General features: G+C 47.7%; 1 protein-coding gene across 2 annotated transcripts in view; it reads right to left on the bottom strand.

Annotated features, from left to right (window-relative positions):
* LOC118634185 (myocardial zonula adherens protein) overlaps positions 1-27,496 on the bottom strand; it is a 96,937-nt gene extending 69,441 nt beyond the window's left edge. For both annotated transcript variants that reach the window (XM_036268536.1, XM_036268545.1), the window contains exons 1-3: positions 27,338-27,496; positions 14,510-14,596; positions 581-736 (exon numbers count right to left, since the gene is read on the bottom strand). In XM_036268536.1, the coding sequence (XP_036124429.1) occupies positions 581-736; positions 14,510-14,596; positions 27,338-27,412 (318 nt within the window). In that variant the 5' untranslated portion in view covers positions 27,413-27,496. The remainder of the gene's footprint in view (positions 1-580; positions 737-14,509; positions 14,597-27,337) is intronic.
* Positions 27,497-27,965: the final 469 nt, after the last annotated feature.

The following is a 27,965-nucleotide window of genomic DNA, read 5'->3' as shown; positions in this document are numbered from 1 at the left end:
TGTTACCCGCATCTATAAGCATCCGAATGTATACAAGTTGTCCAAACTCATGCACTGGGAGGATACAATATAATAAGCAAAACCACTTAAGAGTCACCACATCATACACAAAAGAAGAAAGTCACTGGTCTCCTGAGTAGCCCTGCTTAGTAACACCCAGAACCTCTCTCAAGCTATACCTCACTGCAGAATTTCATCTGTACATTTTTTTTATCCTCACTTGAGGACATTTTTCCATTTTTTGTTCAGATAGAGTGGGAGGGAGAAAGAGGAAGAGAGAGAAAAGAGAAATATCGACATGAAAGGGACACATCGAGTGGCTGCCTCCCGCACGACCCAACCAGGGCCGGGGACAAACTGCAACCGAGGTACATGCCCTTAGCGGGAACTGAACCCGGGCCTCTCTGGGCTCATCTGTACTCTTAACAAGACCATAAAGATATGTAAAACATAGCTATCCTGAATAATGTAAGAATTCTCCCAAAATGCCATGTTACACTCACATCAATGCTTCCAACTCCACCCTCTTACATGCTACAGAAAGTATAAACCAGAAACAAAAAATCCTTCAATGACTCACATCTTTGATGTAATTCATCTCTTCCTTCAGCTGATTGGTGGACCACCCATACACCACCATCTCTTTCTGCTGGTTTTGATCGGATCTTCGCACCACGCCATAGACAACACCCTGAGGAAGTTTCCTGGTTGGCTCCCCATTGCTTGGGTCGGGATGCTGGGAAAGGGCAGGAAAAGAGAAAAGAACAGTGACTCTTTAGTCCATATGAAAACAGCTGCAATAGTCGTGCAGGCTGTGCCCCGCATTGAGGTGCCCGGCCGCAGGCGGAGAGGCCAGCAGAAATCCAGTCTCTGCTCACCAGTTGCACCTGGCATGGGCAGAGCCTGTCTTTACCCTGAAAGGCAGAGATCTCCTTTCTCTAATTTCTACCAAAGCCCTGTCTACCCAACTAGAAGTGCATCTGCAGGGCCCCATTTTCCCAGCGGGGGCGCCTTTCTCTAATTCTCACAAAAGGGCCAGATGGACTTGTGTCATCCTCAATAACCAGAGCAAGCGTCTGAACTCTGACATCCTGGTAATGCTGTCTTCCCTTATACCAGTTCCTCTGTGTGCCTTCAACCTCCTCACTAAACATGTGGCCTGAAATGCAGGAGATTAAGGTACGCAGAGGGGAATGTTGGTCGCCATCTGGCAGCCAAATTGTCCTCTGAGGTTAGGACTGACTCTGGGACCAGCTCTGAGCTGAGTACACAACCTGTTGTGATTATTCACGAAGTATTTCTGCAGAAACAGGCAGAGGGGCACAACTTCACTGCAAATGAACCTTCCTGTGCCTCCATTTCTCCAGTTAAAGCTGTGATCAGTTTGGGGTGCAAATACCCTTGGGAAGAGGTAACATGTCCAGATCCTAACATACTTTTCTAGAATGAAGGCTTAAGAAGCAGGAAAAAAAGAAACTTAGATGTATTGAGCGCATACTATATGCTGGAAATGTCCCTTAGCACATTTAATCTTCACTCTTGGCATAGTGACTGTCCTCTCTACTTCACAGCTGAGAAAACTCAGGTTCAGAGAAGCGTAGTGACTTGCTAACTGTCACACATCTGGATTCAAGCCCAATTCTGTCTGCACTAAGTACACCTCCCACACGCAGGCCTTGTTACATGTAGGGGGACAGAGTAGGGGCCTCGACATCGAAGAGAAGGGTCAAGAGAAAAATCGAGACCAGGGACAAGACTTCACAGACAAACTGGCCGAGCCCCGTTTTCCCTGGGGCGAACCCTGCTACTTCAACCAACACAGTCCGGGAGCCTAAATCCCATAATGGCCATTCTGCTTTGCCACTAATTTTTAGTACACTTTGGGTCAAAACCTTTGCATACATTCTTCCCATGCACTCGCAAAATATTTTTGACACATCAAACTGCCATTTGTATTTTAAAACCATTCATTTGTGGAAGAACACTAATATTTTATAATCTCATTCGTTCACAGTTTAGAAAAGTCTAGAAAGATACACGACACACTAACCACAGTGATGACCCCAAGGATAGGACAGCAGGGTGGTGCAGGGTGCTAGAGATCAAGACAACTGTCCATTTTTCTCTTTACACCCTTTTGCTTGCTTACAATGTGAGCTTTTTTAAAAAGTAAGTAAACAGCCCTGGTTGGTTTGGCCCTCGGACCAAAGAGTCGTGGGTTCGATTCTGACCAAGGGCACATACCTCGGTTGCGGTTTGTCCCTGCCTTGATTGGGGTCATGCAGGAGGCAACCAGTTGATGTCTCTCTCTCACATCAATGTTTCTTTCCCTCCCTCCCACTCTATCTGATGATAAATAGAAGAATATCCTTGGGTGAGGATTAAAATATATATATATATATATATAATATTTATTTATTTTAAATAAGAAAATAAAACATTCAGCTTGCCACTCTTCTGCACATAACTGGGGAGAGGTGGGATATGAGGAACTGTGACTATACTTGAGTCTGGAAAATGCTTCCACTTGAGTCTCACACCTGGGCCCACAGGCACTGACACCCCTAGAATGTGTACATCCAGTTGAGGTGAGCAGCCTGTCGAGTGGGTCTCGGAGGAGTGACAGGCTGGGATCAGACAGGCATGCAGTTAGGAAGAGGAAGCGCTCTAATGAAACTGCCGGTGCCGGGAAACAAAAGCATATGCGCTTCCGCACAGCTCCACCCGGTTCCTGCAAAACACGCCCAGACGCGCGGCTTTGGTGACATGCACCTCTGCAGAGCACAGGCTTCACGGTGGGCTGGCTTCCAGGAAAATGCTCAGGCGGCTGGACTCAGCGGACTCTGCCTCCCTGCCCTGGAGGGGGGACGAGGGCCACCACCGTGCAGGAACACACAAACAAGGCTGGGGACACAGGGTCTGTGAATCACTGCTCTAGGGGCGTGGACCTAAAAGCTAGGCACATGGAAAGACAGCAAAGATCCCTTCAGTAAAAAACAGTAATTTCCATATTCCCATTTTTTTTTTTTTAAAATGTGTGTTTGTGTGTATAAAACATCTAGAAAGATGGAATCCAAGCCTGTAATGCCAGTTTCATTTTTTTCTTTATACTCTTTGATTTTGGGGGCCAAAGAGGCATTATTTTTGAATTAATACTTTTTATTTCATTTTTCAAAGAACTAAAACTAAGAAATTATTATAAAATCAGGGTGTAAATGAAAGACCCTCAGGGGAGCGCCAGGGCCACCAGCACAGGCCACCCCACACGGAGAGGGTCCCTGAGGCAGCGTAAGGGCTGCTGGACTGCGACAGGGACAGAGAAGGAACATTTATGAAGAAAGAGAAGGGGAAAAATATTTGTTGTTTAGCCATTTTATTGTACAATATTTTTTAATCCTCACAATAAACCTACTGTGTAAACATTCCTAGTTCTTCCAAGGTGGAGCCTTCCAGGGCCTGTCCATGTCTTGCCAAATGTGAACTCCTTCTTTGACTACAACGCCTTCAAAAGAGCCAAGAGTCGGAGGGGAGCTAGAACTCACATCTCCACGTGGCAGCCCAGACCACAGGGTCCTGAGGCATTGAGAAGGGGTGAGCCCAGGATGGGGACGCTCTCCTCCAGCCTCCTTTGATCTATGGTCCTCTCAGCCTCGGCCCAATCCAGCCTCACTGCCTCCTTTCTGTTCCTTTATCAGCCAACGTCCTCTTGCCCCAGGGCAGTGACACAGTCTATTTGCTCTGTCTGCAGTGCTCCGACAGTCCCTCCCTCAAGGACATCTTCACTGGTCCTTCAGCCTGCTTGGGTCTCCAGGACATTCACAACCATAATGAAGTGACTATTAGTATTGTCATGTGTGTCAGGACTGCTCGTCTATCAACAGGAAGCTCCAAGAAGTCTAGGGTCCTGCTTGTCTTCTTTTCCACCATAATCGCTGGCATCTAATAGTGATTGACACGCAATGAGTTTCTCAATAAATATTTGCTGAATGAATAGGGAGCTTTGGAAGTTGGAAAAGGTTCTGGGGAATTGCCCAGAATATGTAAACAGGGTCCAACAGAAAGAAACATCCTTGGTTCCTCTTAGAGGGAGGAAAAGGGAACTGATGGTTTCGCCTCAATCATACATTCGATATACAGTAAAGCTGCAAAGGAGCCGAGAGTGCTATCGTTTTCACAAAATGTCAGTATGCTTTGGATCAAAACCAGAACACACAAAAAAATGAAGAGTGATTTTTGGCACTATATTTGTTGGTAAATTTTTCTCCACTTATATCTTTAAAATATCTCCCTCTAAGATAAATATTAACTTTTCAGGACATGATAATAGCATTGTGATTATCTTAGGAGATAGTTTTTTATCTTTCAGATAAATGCTCTTAAATAAATATTTATGACATCTGGGTACAGGGTGGAGGAAGTAGATGGGGTGTAGACAGGACAGGACTGACTTCAGCTTGAGGGTTGCTGGGGTGCTGGGTGAAGGGTCAATGATTCATTACATACTTTAGTCTCTATTTGTTTATGTTTGAAATTCTCCATAGTTGAGTTTTTAAAAACTTCTTTATAATGGTATTTAGTATTTAAAAATCAGTTTTTAAAAACTGTACTCTAAGCCTACTAACAACCTCCAGGACTTGAAATAATATGAGGCAAAATTTCCTTGAAAAGCCCTAATAAATCATGGAATGAAAAGAAAGTTATTGCCCAAAAGGGAAAAGGAAACAACCAATAGAGAGGCCATCCCAGAATCACTACGTGAAGTGCAGCAGAATTAACAACAGGCACCCTGGGATGTACTTACTCATAGCTTAAAATGTACTTACAGGCTCATGCTCTGGCTGTTTTCCCTAAAGATATATTTAGTGACCAATGCCTTAGAAAGAAGGAGAAACCACAGAAAAGGAACTCAGCCTAAACTCCTGCTATAAAGGCTTTAGTGAAGCCAGTGACAGGTGACCATATTTTCCAAACCCTATATCAAAATATATGATCTTACAATGAGATAAGCCCTATAGAGGCAGAGACAGTATCTTCTTTCTTCGATGCTCTATCCCTTTTAATCAGCATAAATAGATGCTCAATAAATATGTTTTGAAGGAAGAGAGAGAGCAGAATATTTAGTATCAGGCTCTATGCTGAAATATTTGGAGTCATCCCAGACTCTGATCTGTGCAAAGAAAGAAAGTCCCTTGGGCAAGAAGGGTTTGGGGGAGGGGGACTAAAGAACAATTTAACATAAATCCAAACTGCCAGGTGGTAGCCTGCCGCAGCCAGCCTCCGGCCCAGGGGCCAAGCCGGGCAGCTGGTCAAACCTCCAGGCTGCCAATACAACAAGATGGACCACAACATGAACTGAACCTGAGTCATTTCCCAAACCTGCTTTGGCCCTCGCCTTCCAGCCAGAGGGCAGCAGCTGACCCAGAGACAGCTGAGTGCTGAGCCCCTGGGCACGCTATCCATCCTTCAGGCAGGACGTCACTTTCAGGAATGTGCCCTGACCTGTCTGACCTGTGTGTCCATCTCAGCAAATTACTGGTCCCTGGTCATTACTTACACTTGACATTGTTTTGCCTTCTTGTGATAAAAATGAACACAACAGCTGAGCCACAGCCTGTTAGAGAAATAAGGAGGGGGTGGGCGGCTCAGGGTCCTCCAAGAAATGGACACCTTTGGCTTATTAAGAGATACTTGTTTCTGACTGTCTCACAGACTGAATAGACACCGCTTCCTAAATAAAGCATGCTTGGGGAAAATAATGATCACTTTGAATGCTTAAATATGAGAAGACAAAGAAAAACTTCTAGCCACACAGAAATCCCAAGAAGAGTGCGGTTCTAACAACAGTATCCTGACAGGAGGTACCGTGTTAAACACATTACTGTACAGCTCTGAGCAGACAATAGATGCTGAGGCCGAACAACCCCAGTGAAAAAGAGAAGAATATTGGGGTGGGTGGGAGTGATCAGAACTTCTTTTCTGGAATCCAGTGGCACAGTAAACACCTTAAGTAACCTTGACTGATTAAATATCCTACACAGACTTTTCCTGCTAGGAGAAAGTGTACACGTTGGCATTCCCTTGGCAACATGGCTGCGTCACAGATGCCAGTTGGAATTGCCAACCCACTACGTACTAGCTGTGTGGCTCTGTACACGTTATGTGCTTCACTGGGTTTCAGAGTCCTGCACAGTAAAATAAAAATAACACCAATTTCAGAAGGTTGTTCTAAGGAATACACAGAATAATACATATAAAACACCCAGTATGCTGCTGGGCAGACTAGTCAACACTGACGGATTCTCTTATTAGTGATGGTCTTTACATTTCTGAGGATCTGGGCTCCTATATATGTGTCTGGATGCTTCTGTCTGTCTGTCCACCTCTCTCTTCTTGGGTCTTTTTGCTGGTCCCATCAGTCATCAAATTTACTCACCTCTCAACCTGACTTGGGTCCTGTCCCCAGGGAGAGAATCACAGTCTCAGGTTAGAGAAATGGAAAAGAGCTGCGGAGCCCAGGGGAGCTGCAAAGCCGCCCCCCTCTGTGTCTGATCAAGCGTGGGGCAGAGGGGCTCTGCGGGAGCAGCTCACACGGCCCTGCTCTGGGAAACCACAGCACACCCACTTCGACCGGTGGCACTGCCCACAGGTGCACTTGAATAAAGCATTCCAAGCCAAAGCTTGGGAACATGCTGGCTCTAGGCGCATGTTTGCATTTGCCAGAAGAGGAAATTGAGGCCCCTAGAGATATCTCGACTGACCCGACACTACCTCGGTTGGTGAGGGACTAGAGCCGAGGCCCCTTCCCATCCTCCAGGGCCGCTGTCTCTGGGAGACATGCAGATCCTGCATGCTGTGAGCCAGGGGAGCCCCTGCCCCACCTGAATGATGGCAGCACACCCTCTCACCTGGCAACAGCCCGTGATGTTGTATAAACAGTCACGCCAAGACAGGAACTCACAGGCTTACTCATCCAGGACTCCTAAGGCAAGGGGACTATAAAAGCCAAGGGCAAGGGTTTCCTCCTTTTAAACACTTTACTGGGCTATAAAAATTCCCGACTTTTCATACATATACATATCCGCTCTCCCTCACTCAGAGTTCTCCAAGGTCTAGAAAGAAACAGTCTTTAAAAACACAGGTCACTAAAGGACACCTATGATAGTGAGATGTTAATAGCTACTGCAAATATTATCAGCTTCAAACTGCTTTGTCAATTTGCAACAGGCTTCACCATCACACAGACTCAAAACCAGCAAAGTTCAGATCATATTCTCAAAAATTCAACTATGCAGTGAGACCCCAATTCGACAGAAGTCTTCACAGCTGGTGTTGCATCTGGCTCTTACTTCTCTATGTCTAAGTGTGTGTGTGTGTGTGTGTCTAAGAATACACTGCATATAGATTTAGATGGAAATATGAACATGCACATTCACGAAGTTCTTTGAAAATGATAGGAGTATAATTTCAAAGTTATCTACTGCCAATATTAAGTTTAATGTTCAATAATTTTATAAAGATTATATTCTACATGTATCAATTTCTCGGCGTGAAATGTGTGCCTACAAAATAACAATGTTTCCTCTCCCATAGTATTACTGATGGTTTTTTTTTATCCTCACTCAAGGACATTTTTGCATTTATCTTCTGATAGAGCAGGAGGAAGAGAGAGAGAGAAACATCAATGTGAGAGAGACACATTGACTGGCTGCCACCCACATGACCCCAACCGGAGCCAGGGACAAACTGCAACCAAGGTACGTGCCCCTAGCAGGAACCGAACCCGGGACTCTCTGGTCTGTGGGCCGATGCTCTAACCACGGAGCCAAACCTACCAGGGCGTATTACTGATTTTTTAATAGACAAATAAAAGTCCATGACTAATTCATCTGAGTTGTTAGTACAATTTAAGGTGATTATATTCTACAAAGACACATACTATGGGTTGAACTGTGACCTGCAAATAAAGATACGTTGGTGTCCTGATCCCGAGTACCTCAGAATTTGGCCTTATTTGGAGCTAGGGTCAAGTTAAAATGAGGCTGTTAGAGTGGACCCTAACCCAGTGTGACTGGTGTCCTTATAAAGAGGAGAGAGTGGATACGGAGACAGACGCACAGGGAGAGCACCCGGTGAGGACAGGAGGGACACTGCCAGAGCCCAGGACTGCGAAGCCACCAGCGGCTGGGAGCAGTAAGAAGGATTCTTCCCTGGAGCCTTCAGAGAGAGCACGGCCCTGCCACTGCCTCTGTACCCTAGACTGCCAGCCTCCAAAACGGTGAGCCAACAAATCTCTGCTATTTAAATCACCCAGTCTGTGGTCCTTTGTTATGGCAGCTAACCTAGGAAACTAATACAAAACCAAATCATCAAACTCGATAGTCATTCATTAAGCACCTCCTATGTGCAAGGCAGGTGCTAGGCTCAAGGAAGAAACAAAGACACCAAGGCATTTCTATATACGTGTAGACAGATACGCAGAAGTATACGTTGTACACAAATTTCCCAGGAACAGGTACACAGACATGTAGGAGTTCTCAGCAGTGGGTGACCAGGTGCCAGGTGAGGGGCAGCCTGGTGCCCGCAGTTCAGGAAAGATGTCACCTAAGCACGGGCAGTCAGTCAGGGAAGGTCTGGGGGAAGCCGGCCTCCAGGACAAGGAAGATGTGGATAAGCTGAGAGACGGCTGGGAAGAGACTCCAGGCCTGGGCTCGGGCGTCAGCAAGGGTTCTGAGAAGGAAGTAGATGCCATGGGCTTAGAAGATACGTGAACCTGTCCAGTGAGGGCAGGCCAGCCAGGAAGCAACAGGGCAGATAATGCTGAGTTGGTTTCAGGCGGGCTGAGTGGTTACTCAGAGGAACTGGCCGGCAGGCTCTGAGTCCTACAACCCAGCCAGTGGAACCAAACCAAAATACTGATATGTGGGCATTTGTTTTTTTACAACAAAATTTGGTTGTTTTATTTAAAAGGAGATAACACAATCTTCTTCTGCCTTTTGTCTTCATTTACCATTTTACCTGAGATAGAACCAAGGCCCAGGACTGAATCTCTCAGGTAGGTTGTTTGGGGAAGAAGGTTCTAGAACAAATAAATTATCCTAGAGGAGGAAGGGTCAGGCTCTAAGAGAGAAGGGGGTTGGCTCTGGGGAAAATATAGGGAGGGGGTGGAGGGTAATGAAGGGTCAGACTCCAGTGAAGGGCAGGGATTGGGTGCTGGCACCAGCCTCCCCCATTCCCTTCCCTCCCGCTCCCCAAACCCCCACACACTATCCTTCTGTTCCCCTTAATGTCCCGGCCCCATTTCCACGACGACTACAGCAGGGTCCCCTGGAAACGGCTGAGACGAAGTGTCTCTGAGGGAAACGCATACACCGAACACACATCGACAGGACACCCCTCTCGCTGGTAACCGGGGACGCGATGGACGGTGCCCTGGGCTGCCTGTTCCGACAGGGTCACAACACTTTCTAACTGGGTGCACCTATGTTCCACTGAAAGTTTTCATGAAGCCTAGAACTTCATGGGCAAATCTTTTCATATAAAAATATGAAATCCAGCCCTGGCCGGTTTGGCTCAGCGGTTAGAGCGTCGGCCCATGGACCAGAGAGTTCTGGGTTCGGTTCCCGCTAAGAGCACGTACCTCGGTTGCAGTTTGTCCCCGGCCCTGGTTGGGGTCGTGTGAGTGGCAACCACTCAATCTGTCTCTCTCACATCGATGTTTCTCTCTCTCTATCCCTCCCACTCTCCCTCCCACTCTATCTGAAAAAAAAAAAAAAAATGAAATCCAGATTTTATATTTTTAATATTAAAATAATGGTGAAACATCAATAAAATACTGTATTCTGTACATAAAAATAGCACTATGTGGAGAACACTGAGAGCCAGTGAGGCCGCCTATAGGACAGGCTCAGGAGAGCAGAGCTGGCGTGGGTGGTGGCATCGTCCCCAGAGGCGGCTCCGGGCCGTGTCAGGGTGAATTCTCGGAGGTAGGGTCGTGCAGGGAGCGGAGGCGAGGCCTGGTGCTTTGGGCAGAGGGATACTCAGATTTATGGAAAAGGACGAAATGACATCAAGAATATGCAGCAGCCTTGGCTGGTTGGTAAGCCCGAGGCCGGAAGAATCAAAAGTTCAATTCCTGGTCAAGAGCACGTACCTTGGTTGCGAGTCCGATCCCCAGCTCCGGTTGGATCATGCAGGAGGCAACCAATCAATGTGCTTCTTACATCGCTGTCTACCCCCTCCAACCCAACTCCATGTAAAAATCAACGGAAAACTATCCTCAGAAGAATATGCAGCAAGCACAGCCCGTGGAGGGAGGAGGGCACAGCAGACACAGGACAGGCAGTTCAGGAAGGGGATGACGCCCCGAGGGTCCAGGGAAGAAAAGCAACAGAATAAGAATCACTGGGTTGGGTGTTCAAAGGGAAGCAATCTGGCATTTAGTCACTACCTCTCTGGCCAATTTTACAGGCTAGACACTGAAGTAGGTCCTTAGCATATAGTAGCTCATTTGCTCTTGGCAACCAAGCATTATTGTGCCTACTTGACAGATGGGGAGACTGAGGAGCAGAAACAGTATTTGGGAGCTAATCTGAGGCCCGCATATAACAGCCCCAGGGCAGTCAATATCATCTGTCAGAGAAAGAGGAGCAGACAATCTCCCGCATCCACCCAGGACCGCAGGAACCCAGAAAAAGATGCTGCGTCTGCTGGGACTGCCCCCAGAAGCCTCCAAACACACCACCGTGAGGCTAGGCAGCAGGCACCGTGTGCCACACCCACCCGCTGTGAGTGAGCTTCTCTCTGCTGATGTGGGGACAATGGACAAAAGAACGGCCCAACTGGCAGGGGCATGTATGTGTGGTCGGCTGCCTCACATCACTCAGGTCCTCAAAGTACACTAAGCACCTTCCATGACTGAGGGAAGAATAAGGCCCAGCCCTGCCCTCAGTCGGCTGCAGCTCTACCAGGGCCCTGGAAATCCTCCAAGAAGTTTCACTTATTCAGAAACCATTTGGGCCATTTACATCTTCCTGCTTCCACATCTCAGCCAGCTGCAGTCCCCAGCCTTTGCACTCTGCAGACCCTCTTCAAAATCCCCAGTCATCTCGCCAGGGAGCATCCTCCACGGTTCCTGACATCTTGCAATTGTGCGGGCTCCAGTGTCCCAGTGAGGGACACTGAAGGCACGTCAGAGGAGGTGGCACCCACAGGGCTCCTCGCTGGTGCCCGCCTTTGGCTCCCAGCGACTTCACACCAGAAACCCCACCAGGACTGGTGACAAAATCACCCAGAACAGCCTCACATTTACCACCCGTGCCGTCAAGTACTGCCACCACCCAAGGACTTCAGTCCTGAGGAGAGAGCCAGCCCCACCCTCCTCCTCTCTACCCCAGTTCTTCTGCAGTGAGTCACCCATGCATCGCAGACGGGCACTCGGCTGCACACCAGCTCCACCCAGAACAAGCAGCATCACGGTGCACAGTCTACGCCGGCGGGCTCTGAGCTGAGCTCCTGGAGTGCTCAGGCAGGAAGGGCCCTGGGGGAGCAGCGTCGAGGGACACTGGAGGGACTTTGGCATCCACCTTCTCCACTTTTGCCTCGATTATATTTAAGGGTTTGGGATAACATTTTGATCAAAAGGGGTAAAAAAGAGGGTCCTATTGCTTTAAAACGTTTGAAAAGCACTGTTCAAGACAAATAGGCAAATCGGTACACAACTTGGTTACCAACTCCCACCCGACACAGAGCACACATGCCTGTCCCTTTGGAAACGCCTGACAATTCCTTAGCGGTGCATGCCCTCCAGTGTTTCGCAGCACCCACTCCCTGTGTCAGCACTGGGTGCCCTTCCCAAACACCCCCCATGGGGTCAACTCCAGCATGGGTCAACTCCAACAGAGGGAATCCCCCGCCTCCTCCACCATGCAGACCAGGACAGCCACCAGGGCCTTGTCCTGTCACTCACTCCAGCTTGGGCCCCTTCTTCAAAAAGAGCTCCTTCTCAGTCCCATGTGCTAAACTCCCCGTGTGCCCCTGGCCATAGCCCAGGCCCATTTCCCTGACAAATCTATCAGCTCTAAAAGGGACAGACAGGAAGGGGGTCAGTGAGGACAAAAGGGGACACACACAGGCCCCACTCAAACCTGGTCACCCACAAGGGTCCAATGCTGAAGCCTGGCCACTCCTGTTCTCTTTTAGTTATAAGCTTTTACCCCCAAATGTTTTCTTTGGAGAAAATTTAAAGCCACAGAGAAGCTGAAGGAATAGTTCAACTACATAACCAAAGTACCATTATCACAAGTAAAAAAAAGTAATATTTATTCAATAGCATCTAATATATGGCTTATATTCAAAATTGTGCAATTATCCCAATGTATCTTTTCTATATATTTTTTTTTGATCCAGGATCTAATCAAGGTTCACCTATTACATTTGATGTTAAATCTCATTAATCTCCAAAAGAGTATCATCTTTTTAAAAAATAACATTGAATTTATTAAGAGATTCTGGCCAATTGTTTTGCAGATAGTCCCACGTTTCGGTTTTTTCTGTTTCCTTAACTAGACTCGGTTACACAAGTTTGGCGTGAATATTACATAGTAATACTGTGCACATCTTACTCAGATCACCTCAGACATCACCTCAGGCCATCCCACTACTGGTGGCTAAACTAGAACACTTAGTTAAATTATTAACTGGCAGATTGTGCCACTGTACCTTTAAAATCAGTAAGCAGTCTGTGAGGTATTCCTTTGAGACCATGTGATCTACTGTTCCACAATGATCACTCACCAACTAGTGTTTGCATCCCTGATGACCCAACCTAAGGGTTACCAAATAGAGATTTTCTAAATTCATCAGCTGATGTTCTAATAAGAAGAGCCCTCCCTCTCCCTCACCTTCGCCCTCTTCCTCTCCCTGATTATTACTGTACACTCATGAGGGTTGTTTATATTATTCAATGTGTCATAACCCATTACCGTCATTATTCTATTTGATGCTCAAATTGTTCCATTCTTGCCAATGAGAGTCCTGTCATGCCAACCACTGGGTCCTCTGATATGACCCCGTTCGCCTTTGAGTTCTGTGTTGCTTTCTAGCAGGAGATGTCCCAGGCTCACCTTGTACTCTCCCTGCTCCAGCCTGGAACAGTGATTTCACTGGGTCCTTTCAGTGGGACTCACCCTCTTCTTCAGCAGAGCAGCAGCTTTGCATTCTCTCACCTTGCTCTAGCCATAACCTCATTTTCCTTTCTCCCTACCTCCTTTCCTGTCATTCATCATTTGCAGAGCACAGATGGCTCTTTGTCCTGGGCAGCAAGTGGGGAGGAGAAGGTGTAAGAGGGGGGAAGGAGAGACGAAGACCTACAGTAAATCTGTGGACATTATCAACCATTTACCAGTCGAGGAAAAGCTTCCCTTTTTATAAGTGACCACATGCTTGGCTATTTCCAAAGCACGGCTTATATTTTGAGAAGGTACTGTCTTGTGATTCCATGTATAAAATGTACATTATATCATAGCTTATTTATTTTATACGTATATAAAATACATGCAGATGAAAAACTGCTACCTACACCCTGGTATTTCTGACCCTTCTCTGGTTTTATTTGTTCTCCATCCCCACTTACTACCTTCTAACCTATAAGTTGTGCTTCAGTTTTACATTTTTGTTGTTCTCCCCATAGACTGTGAGGCCTGTGAATGACAGGCATGTTTTGTTTACTGCTTGGTTCACTACTATCCTCACAGGGTCTAGAACAGTGCCTGAAATCCAGTCAGGCCCACAACTGTTTGGGAATGAGAAAAATAACCTGCCTAGGACCACAGCCGAGAGGTGAGCAGGGTGTGCTACGTACCCCTCAAGCCTCTGCTTCCCTGTCACCCCCCAAGCAGTGTGGGATTCCCTTACCTGTGTCCCTAAAGCCCTTCTCACACTTCCGGATGCTAACCCTCAAAATATCCCTCTTCACTCTTTACTGACTTGTCTCTCTCACTCAGAACACTACAAGCTCCTCTAAGCCAAGGCGAGGACAGGGTCAGACTTATCTCCCTGGCCCAGCACTTAGCACAGCAGCCGGCACAATGCCTGCTACCTCCTACCTGCAGCCAAGTGCCATGGCCCTTACCCCACGCCCTGGAGCCCACTGGGCTCTTCCTCCCCTGGCCTCTCCACCGCGTGAGCTGGGCTCCGGCTCCAGGTGCGGAGAAAGGCTCCGGCCCGCCGGCAGCTCACAATGGGCCCTTTGACTCCCGGACTGTGCGCTCTCAGGGAAAACACCTGCCCCTGAAGCCAGCACGGAGCCCGTGTTCATCAGGAAACGAGGGCAGGGCATGGGCTGGCCGAGAGCGGTCAGAGCGGTCCGCCCTCCGGGAGGGTGGAGAGGGTGGCAAGGTCCAGGGGCCTGACCCGGCTCTGTGCACGGCCTGCACAGAAGACGGGAGGGGCGGGTGAACAGAACAGCACGAAGAGTAGAACATGCCAGCGCTTTGCCTCAGAAATGCCTTACTTGTTCTTTTCCTTCAAACTTCTTTTCACTTTCCTCCGAAATCGGACTCTCAGGGGGCACCGTCAGCCGTAGTCTGCAGACATTCGCCTAGAGGGACAGAGAGGAGAGGCCAATTATGAACCTGCGTTTGGGGTAGAAAGAGCTGGGTGGTCTTGTGCTTCTAGAAGCCTGTTTCCCTACTTAGCAATGGGAATAATCGTACCAACCACACAGGGACTCTGCCTGCCCATCACCGACATCCAACACACTCTGCTCAATACTTGGAAACCGCTGCATGATTTCATAGTGTTACAGTGTTTTTCAAGAGTACAAATAGGATGATCTTATTTCACACGCATAGTCCAAAATACAGCGAGAGGGACAGAGGCCAAAATGCACTCAGTGGTGACTGGGGTGCGAGGGTGCTTTCTACTTGACTCTGTATCAGATTTTTACAGTAAACATGTACATGTTCAATCACAAAGTTTTTTTGCCTACACAGCCATGTTCACAGCAGCATTATTCACAACAGCCAAAGGCGAAAGCAACACACATGTCCATCGATGGATGAGCGATGAATGTATGTACACACAAAGGCATATTATACAGCCTTAGAAGGGAGGCAATTCTGACACATGCTACAACATGGATGACCCTTGAGGACATTACGCTCAGTGAAATAGGCCAGTAATGCAAATGCACAGAGACAGAAAGTAGAGTGGTGACTGCCAGGGGCTGAAGAGAGAGGAGTGAGGATTCATTATGTATGGGTATGGAGTTCAGTTTGAGAAGATGAAAAAATTCTAGAGACAGATGGCGGTGATGTTTGCACAACAATGAGAATTATTTACTATCACATGTTGTCTATTTCACCCTAATGTCACAGCCTGGTCCTGCTGTGACATTTCCCAAGGAGAAGTGATCCTGTTATTTAAAAAAAACCCAGAGGCCCCAGCCCATGCCACACGGCCTCTCCGTACAGGAGTGCTGCTTGCCACCCGCTACGAATTGATTTGTGTCTCCCTGAAATTCAAATGTTGGAGTCCTAACCCCAGCACCTCAGAAAGTGATCTTATTTGGAAACAGGGTTTTTACAGATGTATGACTTTAAAATGAGGCCATTAGGATGGGCCCTAATCCAAAATGACTGATGTCTTTATACACAAGGGTAAATTTAGAGACAGACACGCATACTGGGAGAACACCCTGTCAACAAGCCAGGGAGATCAACCTGGAACAGATCCTCCCCTCAGCCCTGAGAAGGAACCAGCCCTACCAACCCCTTGATTTTGGACTTCTAGCTCCAGAACTGTGAGACAATAAACGTCTGTTGTTTACGTTCACCTGGTGTGTGGCACTTTTTACAGCAGCCCCAGCAAACGAATATACCCCGACCTGGTTTGCAGGTCACAGGTATGCCCTGATCCACCAGGTGGTCTCTGAGCAAAAATGCCTGCAGCTGAGAAACCCAGGGTGGGGTGGGATGGTAAAAGACCACTTCGGGCCAACCTGCCAGCCTGCGGAGGAACGAGGGGAGAAAACAAGCTGACTTGAAGTGGAGTCCATACAGTCAAGCTGACAAAACTGGTTCGGACCAAATGGGCTGCAGCATGAGGAACAGATTTTATTTTATTTTATCTAGCTTGAGGACTTAAACTTCTGAACTTTCCAGATGTATATCAATACCTGTAGATTAGATATATAGATAGATATAGATATAGATATAGATATAGATATAGATATAGATATATAGATATAGATATAGATATATAGATATAGATATAGATATAGATATAGATATATAGATATAGATACATATCCTACAGACAACCCTCTGACTACCCACCTGAGGGACTTAAGAAAGAATGGTCGCGTGCCCAGAGCGCCTGACATCCAGTATCCAGACCACGGGACACCCAGAAGATTATCATCTTGGACCAATTCAGAGACTAAGAATGCAGGGCTGGGTCTTCAAAAAAATGTACTTTTTATCATAAAAACTCTTAACTTTTCTTTCTTCTTCAGAAATCTCTTTGTATTACCTAGTTGTTGTTTCCAGTTTGCAAACCCTAAGACCCTTGTCTAAAACTGCCATTTTTAATTGTAGCAAAGCATCATGGTTCATAAACACTTGGTCGACACTATGAAGGAACCCCCACACCTACCGATGTAACTGGCCCAGTCTGAGATTAACACTGTCCACGCACGGGCAGTTGGGACACGTGTGAGCACTTCCACGTACACCATCACCTCCCTCCAGCATCCCGCTTGGCTACCCAGCACCTCTAACTTCCTGATAATGAGCGTGCATGTCCCCCCGGGACTCTTACTTGAGACCTAGCATTGCCCTTGGGGACTGCAGCAGAATTCCCTATCTCCAGACAGGCGTCCTGTCCTGTGACCCTCTCTTCCTCTGGATTGAACAATCCCAGTTCTTTCAACCACATGACTTGATTTCAAGATCTCTCTCAATCCTTACTCTCCTTTGCGCGAGCTTTGTGCCCCAATGGCCCTAAGGCTCTCTGTCTCATATGTGGTTAATTTTGCACCAAGCCTTCAGACCTCACTGCCAGTCATATTGGCCAAAGAGAAACCAACTATACCACAGGAAACTCTCTTAGCTGACAGGCAACAACACTGATGGGAATCTGAGTCCCTCCAGAAAAAGGCAACCCTCTGACTTCAGGTCACCTGACCTGGTTGAAACCAGCTGTCGTTTACACCAGCATCAAAGTGTAACTCACACCAGGTAGGCAATTCAAGTCTGTGATGCTCAGTAATCTATGCTAGGCTAGACCTAAACCACAGCAAACTTCTGAAGAGAAAAGAAGGTGCTTTTCTCCTGTACCACTTACACATATATACATACACACACACACTTGCACAGGTGCACACACAGGTCCCAATACCTACCAGCTGTGTTGACTATGGGCCAGTTATTTGAGCTCTCTGAATCTCAAGGGCAAATGTGAATAAAAGAAAGATGTCTGTCTGCCCTGGCCGGTTTTGCTCAATGGTTAGAGCATCAGCCTGTGGACCAGAGAGTCCCAGGTTCAGTTCCCACTAAGGGCACATACCTCGGTTGCAGTTTGTCCCCAGCCTCTGTTGGGGTCATGTGGGTGGCAACCAGTCGATGTGTCTCTCTCACATTGATATTTCTCTCTCTCTCTTCCTCCCTCTCTCCCTCCCGCTCTATCTGAAGATAAATGCAAAAATGTCCTCAGGTGAGGATAAAAAAACAAAGAAAGATATCTGGCACATGGTAAACTTCTATCAATGTCAGGTATTTTTATTACTATCTAGATAGTCACCCTACAAGCTCATCATCCTACAGGCTCCAAAATGAAAGGGCCTACTTGGTTCCATCGCTCTGCTTTCCGTGAAGATAACAATTTAGCCAGTGGATCTAGTGGGCATTAGAACTGTATGTGATTTTTTTTTATTGCCCTAGGTGGATAATCCATAATAGCAATAAACTAAGAAAACTGAAAAGGAAACAAGGCCCAGAGGGGTGCCCATGGGTCCAACCACCCAAGAGTGAGATGTCCCCTTCCCCGGCTCGAGCCCTTTCTCCATCTGTCCATCTAGAACGTTGATATTCCTCAACACACTTCCCACAGCTCTCCTGGGCCATGTGGACCCTGGGGTACACAAAGCCACAGGACAAACAGAATGCAGTTCCCTAAACTATCAGTTTTATCTGGGGACAGATAATGAATTACAATCAAATGACCCTCAACGATATCTGGCCGTTGCAGCGGGTGCTCGAGGCTACCCCCAGGGCCCTGGATTTTTCACACTTGTCACTAGAGGTGCTCTGATGGGAACAGTGAGGACCCTGCCAGCATTCTTCAGCCAAGGCTGACCCACTGACCACTAGCTGGACAGAAGCATTTAAACCCAGGGACCAGATCAGATGCTTCCTAATAAGATGGCCAAATGTATTGTCATGTGAAGGAAAAAAAGCTGCAAAAATGTTAAGAAGCAGCCCATTTTTTGTTTTTTGTTTGTTTAATCCTTCCCTGAGGATGTTTTTTATTGATTTTTAAAGAGAGAGGAAAGAGAAGGAGAGAGAGAAAGAGAGAGAGATGGAGAGAGAAATAGCAATCTGTTGCCTCTAGCACACACCACAGCTGGGGGACGGAACCCAGGTATGTGTCCTAACCAGGGGGACTCAAACCCACAACCTTTTGATGTATGGGATGATGGTCCAATCAACTAGGCCACTGACCAGGGCCCATTTTTGTTTTTTAAATACACTCTGATCATTTGTGTAGATTTATACAAAAAAAAAATGTCTTTAAGGAAACACAACTAACTGGTGGTCTCTAGAAAGTGGAATTTCTACGTTGTCTACAACGATTCCAAGTCTTTTAATTAAAATAACAATAGTAGTAGTAATAACACTAATAAAGACTGAGAGCAAATGTATCAGAAATAGAGGAAGAAAGAGCTATCAATCCTTCCCAAACCACCGGGACTGCCTCGGGAGCCGCAAAGAGAATATCCCAGTTGCCTCGAAGGTACACTGGATTCCTTAACAGAAGCACTAAGAAAAGTAACCCCTGCACACACCCACTAGGTATGGTTTACCTCTCCTGATTCATTCGTTTTCAGGAATCCCCTCATGGGAAAATCTCCCACTGAGTAAGATCAAGGAAAATCTCTCTCAGCATTTGGTGATGCTAATCCGGATGGTTTCCTGAAACTCAGATACAAAATACCCAGAGCAAGCCAGGCTGGGCAGTCCTGAGAGGCAAGTAGGGTACGTTGTTCTCAGGGGTTCCCACAGTGGCCGGCTCAGCCTTGTGTTCTGAACAACGAGGAATGCAGCACCTTACCTGCCCTGAACAACACTACTATTGGGCCAGCCAGCCCTCCAGCGCATAAAAGCAGGAAGATGGACTCGGTGTATTTCATCACTCAGTTACTGAGCACCCACTACTTGTAAAATGCTCTTAAGGGCTCTGAGGGTCTCAAGATGAAAAAGAAACATACTCCCGGGAGCTCAGAATTCAAAAGCACACCTAAACAAGGCAATCAAGAACACTCAGTGTTGCCCTGGCCAGTTTGGCTCAGCGGTTAGAGCATCGGCCTATGGTCCAGAGAGACCGGGGTTCGGTTCCCGCTAAAGGCATGTACCTCAGTTGCAGTTTGTCCCCGGCCCTGGTTGGGTCATGCAAGGGGCAACCACTCGATGTGTCCCTTTCATGTCAATGTTTCTCTTTCTTTCATGTCGATGTTTCTCTTTCTCTCTCTCTCCCTCTCTCTCTCTCTCCCTCTCTCTCTCTCTCTCTTCCTCTCTCTCCCTCCCACTCTATCTGAACAAAAAATGAAAAAATGTCCTCAGCTGAGGATAAAAAAAAAGAACACTCAGTGTCACCAACACCAGGTCCTGAGAGACAGGGTAGACTGGTAGAACTATACTTCCTGGATTCTAATATTGGCCCCGATACCTACTAGCTCTGAAACCTTTGGAAAGCTACTTGATCTTCAGCTTCAGTTACCTTAGTTGTAAAACAGAGTTAACAATATTGCAGAACCAGTCTCAGATTGTGGTGAGGATTAAATTAGCTAATACATGTCAAGGGCTGAGAACAGTTTTTGGCACATATTAAGCCCTTTGTAAGTGTCCTTTATTACCATGGGAATATAGGAAGGAGAACAATCATCTTAACTGGCAGTAGGAGTACATAGGAAGGCTCTTAGAGATGACATTTGAGCTGGGTATAGAAGTACAGAAAGAACTTTTCAGGTCAGTGAAGTTTAGAGAATTCATTGTCAAAATAACAGACGACAGGCAAGATGTTCATTCCAGGTTGGTCAAAGGCACAGAAACAGGCCTGTTTCAAGAATGGCAAGTGGGCCAGCAGCCTAAGCTAGAGTGGGAGAGAAAACGGACAAATCGGCAGAGGCCAACCTCTAACAATCTACAAATGCCTGCTGCAGAAGCAAGGCCTCTAGTGGAAGATTGGGGAGCCTTTGGAGGACGGGACTAGCACTCAAATCTGAGTTCAATGATTCAAAAGCAATAACTGAGTACGTCCTGTTATGCCCACACACTACAACATGGACAGAAGGGGAAAAACAGAGGGAGAGATCGAGTAAGCTTTGCACCCTAATTGCAGTGTAGCCCTTACAGTGCTTAACATAGTGTCAACACAAAATAGGCACTTGCTCAGTAAATGTCAGCATGGGTTTCTTTTTGGGTTGAACTAAAACACAGTAAGGAGAATATACCTGAAACTCCCTAGAGAACCTTCCACATTCTTCAAACTAACCCCCATGGGAGGGAGCGCGAGGGAAGGGAAGATAGCATTCAAGCCACCACCACAAGCATTCAAGCCATTGGCATGAGAAAATACACAAGCAAGCCCTTGTCTGCAACTCGGGGCACCTGGGAGCTAAGCGGGCTCTCTGGGGCTTCTTTCTGACCCCTTTGTGGAGGCACAGGGCTGGTCTCCACCTGGGGGCGGGGGACCCTGGGGATCCATGTACCATCATGCTCTCAGCTTCAGACACCTGGGCTCACCTGAGGAAAACTATCCATTTCAAATAAAAAGGGGTGGAGAAGATGACCCCGAGAGGGGACAGAGGTTGCTAATCTGTTTCCAAAGTTGGATTTCCCTAAGGAAATTAGCTAAATGCATTTACATTTCGCTCAGCCCTGGTCTGCACTGGGACTGCGGGGCCTCTGCTCAGCTCCACCTATCAAGAGAAGGTGTGAACCCTGTGTCGGTGGCCGGGATGGATCCCACGCTCTCTCTGCTCCACACAAGCATTAAGCCTCCGGAAAGCTGGGGCCAGGCTGTGTGGAACAGGGCATGCCTGTTCTGGAGCAGGCCTCTTATCTCTGCTGCGGCCCTGAACTGGAAGGTCTGATTATCTACATCAGGGTGGGGCAAACTTTTTCTGTACGGACCAGGGAGTAAACATTTAGCTTTCCCAGGCCACTGTAAAAACCATGCTACCTTGACGTATACAAAATAGTGCAAGGACTGGATTTGGCCCACAGACAGTAGCTTGCTGACCCCTGATCTATATGCTTGCACACTTTTCCCAGCCTCTTTTTCCCACGTCAGGGCTGGCTCCAGACAACATTCATAAATAGGAGGACAGTGCCCTCTCCTTCCTGTCGTGCTGGCTCACTTCTGTACCAGCACACGGTGTGCTCCGCACAGCAGTATCAGGGAGAACATGCAGGTAAATGAATGCTCACAGAGATACCAGTGTGCCCTGGAGTGGATGACTCTCCCATCTGCCCCTCCCAACAGCCTTGCCCTTCCACCAGGCCAAAGGCACCTTCCAGATCACTGTCCCAGGAGTGTCTGCATTTCCACGAAAGCTGTAAGGGGAGAGTAAAGCTGGAAGAAGGAGCTCGGACCCTTGGCTGCACAGTGGAATCACCTGGGAGCTTCCTAAACAGAACGATGTGATTCTCTTGGTTCTGAAGTTCTTGTCTGAAAGGTGGCGCCTGGGCATAGATAGTTTAAGCTTCTTGGTGATGCTACGTGTAACCAGGGTTGAGAACCACTGACTTAGCCAAAGGAATGAAACTCTGACTGTGCAACAGGATGAGGTAACTGCAGTCTTTGGAGGCCTTCCCAGAACTGTCAGGCTCCTCACCTGGACCAGCACTCCCATCCCTTTGTCACCTGCTTCCTGCCCAGGTGGGCCAGAGGTGACGGGCTGGCTTTAATCCCAAGCTTCTCTTCCTGTTTTCCCCTTTGTCAACTCAATGCTAAGTGTGGCTCCTTTAGGGCCCTGATGACACTCCTCTTTTTAAACACCTAGTAGAGCAGGTCTGGGGAGGGAGGGTCCCTAAAGTAGTTAATCACAGATGATGCAAGCAATGACAGGGTGCACAGGCCTCTAGGGGAACACAAAAGAAGAGGGTTCAGGGCAATCTTCCTGGAGGAGATGACCCTTCATCAAAGGAGAGGTACAAAAACAGCAAAAAAGGCAAGGAACAGCATGGAAAGCTTGGGGAATGGCAAGTAGTTTGGAACATCTGGAAAGAGCACGTGTGGGGAGGAACAGGGGAGGCAACGGCAGATCAGATGGGCCTGGATGCTACACTAAGGGGTTTGGACTTTCTCTAGCAAGACTGAGGGGCGCTTGAAGCAGGAGTCAGGTGACTGAAGTTTGCATTTTTCTCTGGCCTTAAGGAACAAGTAAGGGTCAGCAATGTGGTTGACACTTAGGAAATATCACTCATCTAGAGAGGGAAAAGCAGTAAACACCACTGTGTCACTCTTCAGTGTGTTGGGGATACCAGAACTGTTTGCCTGAGAGGGATCACCACAGGAAGTCCTCAGACCACAATGCCCAGAATCACTGAAGGTATTTTAGATCAAAACATTTCAACATGGTCTCTAATTAGTTAGCACGGAAGCCACAGCTCCCTGAACTCAATTAGACAGTTTTTGAGGCTGACTGACTTGAAAGGGTTTCCCAAGTGACCTCCAGGTCGCAAGTTTCCCTAAGAGTGCCGAGGACTCGTGTCTGTCCGTCCTACACTTGACACAGCAAGATGGGTGACCCAGAGCAGAGAGGGTGGGACTTGTTTTTCTTTTTCCTGAGATACAACTCTCAATTTCTAGTGGCAGAGGCTTCTTGGCTAAGCCTTGAGGACCCCAAGGTTCCAAAACCTTACAACTTGCCCTGTCAGGGTCTGACTCAGGAGGGCCCTAGCGAGGGGCCAGCCTGTTTTCTGGGTGCAGCAGGCCCCCTGTCCACGCCCTCCCTGGTGGATGCTGCAGCCAACTTGCCCCCCCCCCGCCCCCCGACACTGAGGTCCCACACACCCTGTGTCCCTTCCTCAGAGCCTGCAGGACAATATGGAGTTATGCACTCAGTGTCTCTGTGAAAAGGAAAAGGAAATGAGGTAAACACCTGTCTGACCTACTCACTGCCCAGCTAAAGAGAAGTCTTTATTTTGAGCCAATTAGACAGAAATGGGACCCAGGAGAGGGGTGCATTAGCTAGGAAGTGATGACTGGCAGGCCAGTCCTGATATCTAACAGAGGAAGCCTTTGCCAAATAGAAAGAAAGGTGGGCAAGAGCAGACTAGAAAACAGGTCTATCTTTGTGCTTTGCTTTTTAAATTTTTTTTTTTTTAATCCTCACCCGAGGACATTCCTCCATTTTTGCTCAGACAGAGCAGGAGGGAAAGAGAGAAAGAGAGAGACAGAGGGTGAAACATTGATGTGAGAGGAACACATCGAGTGGCTGCCTCCCGTACAACCCCAACCAGGGCCGGGGACAAACTGCAACTGAGGTACATGCTGCCAGTGGGAACCGAACCCGGGTCTCTCTGGACCGCGGGCCGACACTCTAACCGCTGAGCCAAACTGACCAGGGCTAATTTTTTTTTGTTTTTTTGTTTTTTTTAATTTGAGAGAGAGAGAGAGGAAGGGAGAGAAAGAGAGAGAGGAAGGGGGAGAGGGAGAGAGAAGCATCGATTTGTTGTTCCACTCATTCATGCATTCACTGGTTGATTCTAGTATGTGCCCTGACCAGGGATCGAACCCGAAACCTTGGTGTACCTGGTCAATGCTCTAACCAACTGAGCAACCTGGCCAGGCCCAGGGTTTGGTTTTGTTTTTTATATGCCACTGAGGGGCCATGATAACAGTAACATTAGCCAACAATCTTTTTTTATCAGTAGGAGATACTTATAATATCTAATGGTGTTGGAGGAAATCTTGACAGGTCTCACACCACCCTGGCTGGACTGTGTAACCAAAAATACTTGGCTGCACAAAGCAACATTCACCTTCCAGCGCACAACCTGGCCACTCAACTGACCTTTCGCTTCAAAGACTCATTCAGTGGAATTAACTGCATTTACAAAATTCCTTTCAACATCATGAAGCAATGTCAATATTTTTTAAAATGTTTTCCTCATTCTCCAAGGTCATTTTTCTGTCTATGGTTATTCTCCATCCAATTTATCTTCCTGCTGTTGCCATAGATAAAACTATTTTTAGAGCACAACTGGTTTGGAGGCAGATTTTTTTTTTAAATTTCACAACCCCTGCTGGTTGGCATCCATAAATGCCTCTTAGAGATTTGTTTATCAGCTGACAGAAATTACTCTCCCACCTGTTTGTTTTTTCTCCCTTTTTCTTGAGAGATGATTTCAGATAAGAAGGAAGTATAAATTGTAGGTGGCAGCCACTGAACGAAGGATCACTGGTGACAGTCTGGTCTGGCCACACCACCCTGGGCAGCTGACTCAGAGAATCCCCTGCTCAGTGTCAGCTGTCACCACCATTTCTGGTTGACTTGAATGTCTATACCAACCCAGCCTGGTTCCCCTGCAGCCCCTAATTTGGTAAGCAATTTGGATGGAACAGAAACACTATTTTAATGGCCCACATTATTGTTCAAGACTATCACTTGTCCGACATCAGAAAGGAAAGACAGAACAATACAGAGTTTATTGACCAACTTTCCACTTCTGGAACACATTTCGTGATTACTTGTTTGGTCTACAATTTTATTTAAGACATCTTGCTCCTGTTTTTCAAAAAAATATTAAGTGTTTTGCTCTAAAGCAGGTCCAATGTGCCATTGTTATACAGTACATCTCAAGAGTTCCATTTAGAAGAATAATAGTTCCTTCTTTCAGTATCCCAATAATGTCAATGAACCCGCAAACTCCTACTCAACCTGCAAAACTAAACTCAAATGACTTCTGCAGAGAAAGGCCTTCCTCAGATGTTTCGGGAAGAACCTGTCCTTGTAGCTTCCACCCAACTTTGGCAACACTCTACCCCACTATAACAACCGTCACACTATATGATGGCAGTCTGTGACAAAGTCTGCCTCCACAGCTGGAGTGAACCCCAGTGCCTAGCTCTGCATCACACAAAGGAGATCTATAAATGTTGTTTAATCAATCAATCAATCAAGGATCACAGCCTCTCAGAATGCTCCCCCTACACACACAGACCATACTTGTGACATTTGCAAATCGTGAGCAGAGTTGGAAATCATAAAGGGAATCCTAGAACCTTTAGCTATCTTCTCGAAATAAGTACTCGTGTGCTCAGAACAGCCCTACATGGTTTGATTCGGGGCCCTGAGCCCTTCTCTCCAAAGTATTGAGGTTGTCTTATGCAAAAGGCAGAACCTTCTCAATGGTGTGTCCACTGTGCCAGACACCAAAACATGTATAACTAAAGAAATACTTGAAAGTAAATATTCGAGAAAATATCTTCAGAAAAGTTATCTTGTGGACTTATCACATTTACATCCACACACAATCACTCTGGCTGCTCCAATCAGGTCCCATGTGTGGAGGGGGCCTTAGACAATGCATTTCAGGCAATCTGGTTCACACAAGACTATCCTGGCTCAGGGCTAGCTTTTCAGTGACTTCATCCTTTCTCAATCATAATTGTGTTCCAAATGTGAAGGCTTTCCTAGAAAAGGGTAGATACCCATCTTGGATAACGCTGGGACTGCTATCGAAAACCCACTTGGACCTAAAGGGGATCTTGCTTTATGAAGCTAATGACTAAACAACCAGAATTCTTTCAGTCCTAAATGTTTGGTGTATGTGTATATGCAAGTGCACACATACCCCAGAACCCATCACTTGGCCCACACCCCAAAGTAACACAATGCCTTTGTTCTAGAGCAGTGGTTCTCAACCCTCCAAATGATGCGACCCTTTAATACAGTTCCTCATGTTGTGGTGACCCCCAACCATTAAATTATTTTCATTGCTACTTCATAGCTGTAATTTTGCTACTATTATGAATCGCCATCGGAAATATGCATTTTCCGATGATCTTAGGCGACCCCTGTGAAAGGATCGTTTGACCCCCCAAAGGGGTCGCAACCCACAGGTTGAGAACTGCTGTTCTAGAGCTAAAGAAAGACGGTATATAAGACAACTGCTAGTCACTTGGCTGAGGTATGTAAAAAGCAAATAGGCATGTCTATGAGACTCGTACCAAAGTGGCCCTGCCTTGGACTTAACCACCCATTTAGCTAAACCTTGGGGAAACACATTAGAGGTGTCTCAACCACAAAGAGGCACCAAATGATAAGAACTGGATATCATGATGAATAGATGAACTGAAAAGCTCAAACCCCGGCAGTGTGCTCCGAGGTTCTGATCTTGGAAGAGACACTGAATAGGAAAGATGCAACCTGCATGTACCTAGCATTTCTTTCCCCAGCACCTGGAGAGGGGAGAAAAGATGTAAAAAAGATGGCAGAGAAACAGCACTTCCAAAGGGCAACCTCCAGGAGATGAGTGCCCAAGGCTACCAGGGCTGCCTCTGCTAGGACTACGCTAATATTTAAATCAGAAAGAAGAAAGTGGTTTGCATAAACCCGAGTCACAGGCAGCTGGGCTCCAGCTGCTGACCCCTCTGTCAGGTGAAGCCTACCTTGGCTAAATCCACTCTATTAGCAGGCAGTGTTATTCTACCAGTGGGGACAAGCGACCCTTTTCTCATAGCTGGAAGGAGGGAAGTTTGGGTGTTAAAGACGTTTTTTACCTTTGAGTCTCAAGGTAGGGATATTGCAGAAATAAATGTCTCCCTTGCTTTTTAAACTAGTGCCAATAAACTTGGCTTGACAGAGGAGTCAGGAAGGACAGGAAATCTCTGGGAATTCCAGAAAGTTCCCTAAATCCTTGGAGCCCGGGGCGCCCCTGTGGCGTCGAGAAGGGCCACGGCCAGATCGGGGGCAGGGTCGGAAAGTTGAGCCCAGGGTGGGGCGTCGGGGCCTCGGACCGGCTTCCGCGCGACCCCGTCCCCAGACCCCCAGCCGGGCGGCTGGGACGGGGAAGCGGGACGGCGGCGGCTCCCGTCCCCCGCTACTCACCCTCCTGCTGGGCGTCCCGGGCGTCCTGGTGCCGCCGCCCGAGAGCAGGGTGACGGTGGACGTCGAGCGCAGCATCCCGCAGCGGCAGTCGGTGCGGGCTCCGAGCGGTGCTGCTCCCGGCGGAATAGGCGCGCTGACCCGCCTGCGTGGGGCGCCGCGGGCCGGTAACCACTGCAATTGCGGCGAGGTGGGCGGGGGCGCGGGCGGGAGCTGCGGGGAGGGGCGGGGCCGGCCCGGGGCGGAGCCGGAGGGCGGGGCCTGAGAGCAAACGCCCGACCCGTCGGGCTGCATTTTCTCCCCAGGGCGCAGACAGGCCAAAGTTGAAGGGCGCCCAACCCCTAAGGCGATGCGCGTCCTCCCAGGGCCCATCCCGTGGCGGGAAGCTGCCCTCCCTGGACCCCCTGGACGCCCAGGCTCTCTCTGCTGTCTGCGATGTCAAGGTCCACCTGTCCGCTCGTCCTCTTGGGGATCTGCCGGCCCATTCCCACTCTGCTCTGCCACACCCCCGGGGATCACTGGGAACCTCACCCCAAGTCATTCATTCAATATTTATTGAGTGCCTATCATGTGTCCCTCCCAGCAGTCAACAATCACCTGTCCCAGGTCCTCAAGGAGTTTGCAATCTGGT

The sequence above is a fragment of the Molossus molossus genome, unplaced genomic scaffold (genome assembly GCF_014108415.1).
Source record: "Molossus molossus isolate mMolMol1 unplaced genomic scaffold, mMolMol1.p scaffold_m16_p_1, whole genome shotgun sequence".
Taxonomy (NCBI): domain Eukaryota; kingdom Metazoa; phylum Chordata; class Mammalia; order Chiroptera; family Molossidae; genus Molossus; species Molossus molossus.
The sequence above is the reverse complement of the archived record's forward strand: the minus strand, read 5'-3'. Positions and strand labels throughout refer to the sequence as shown.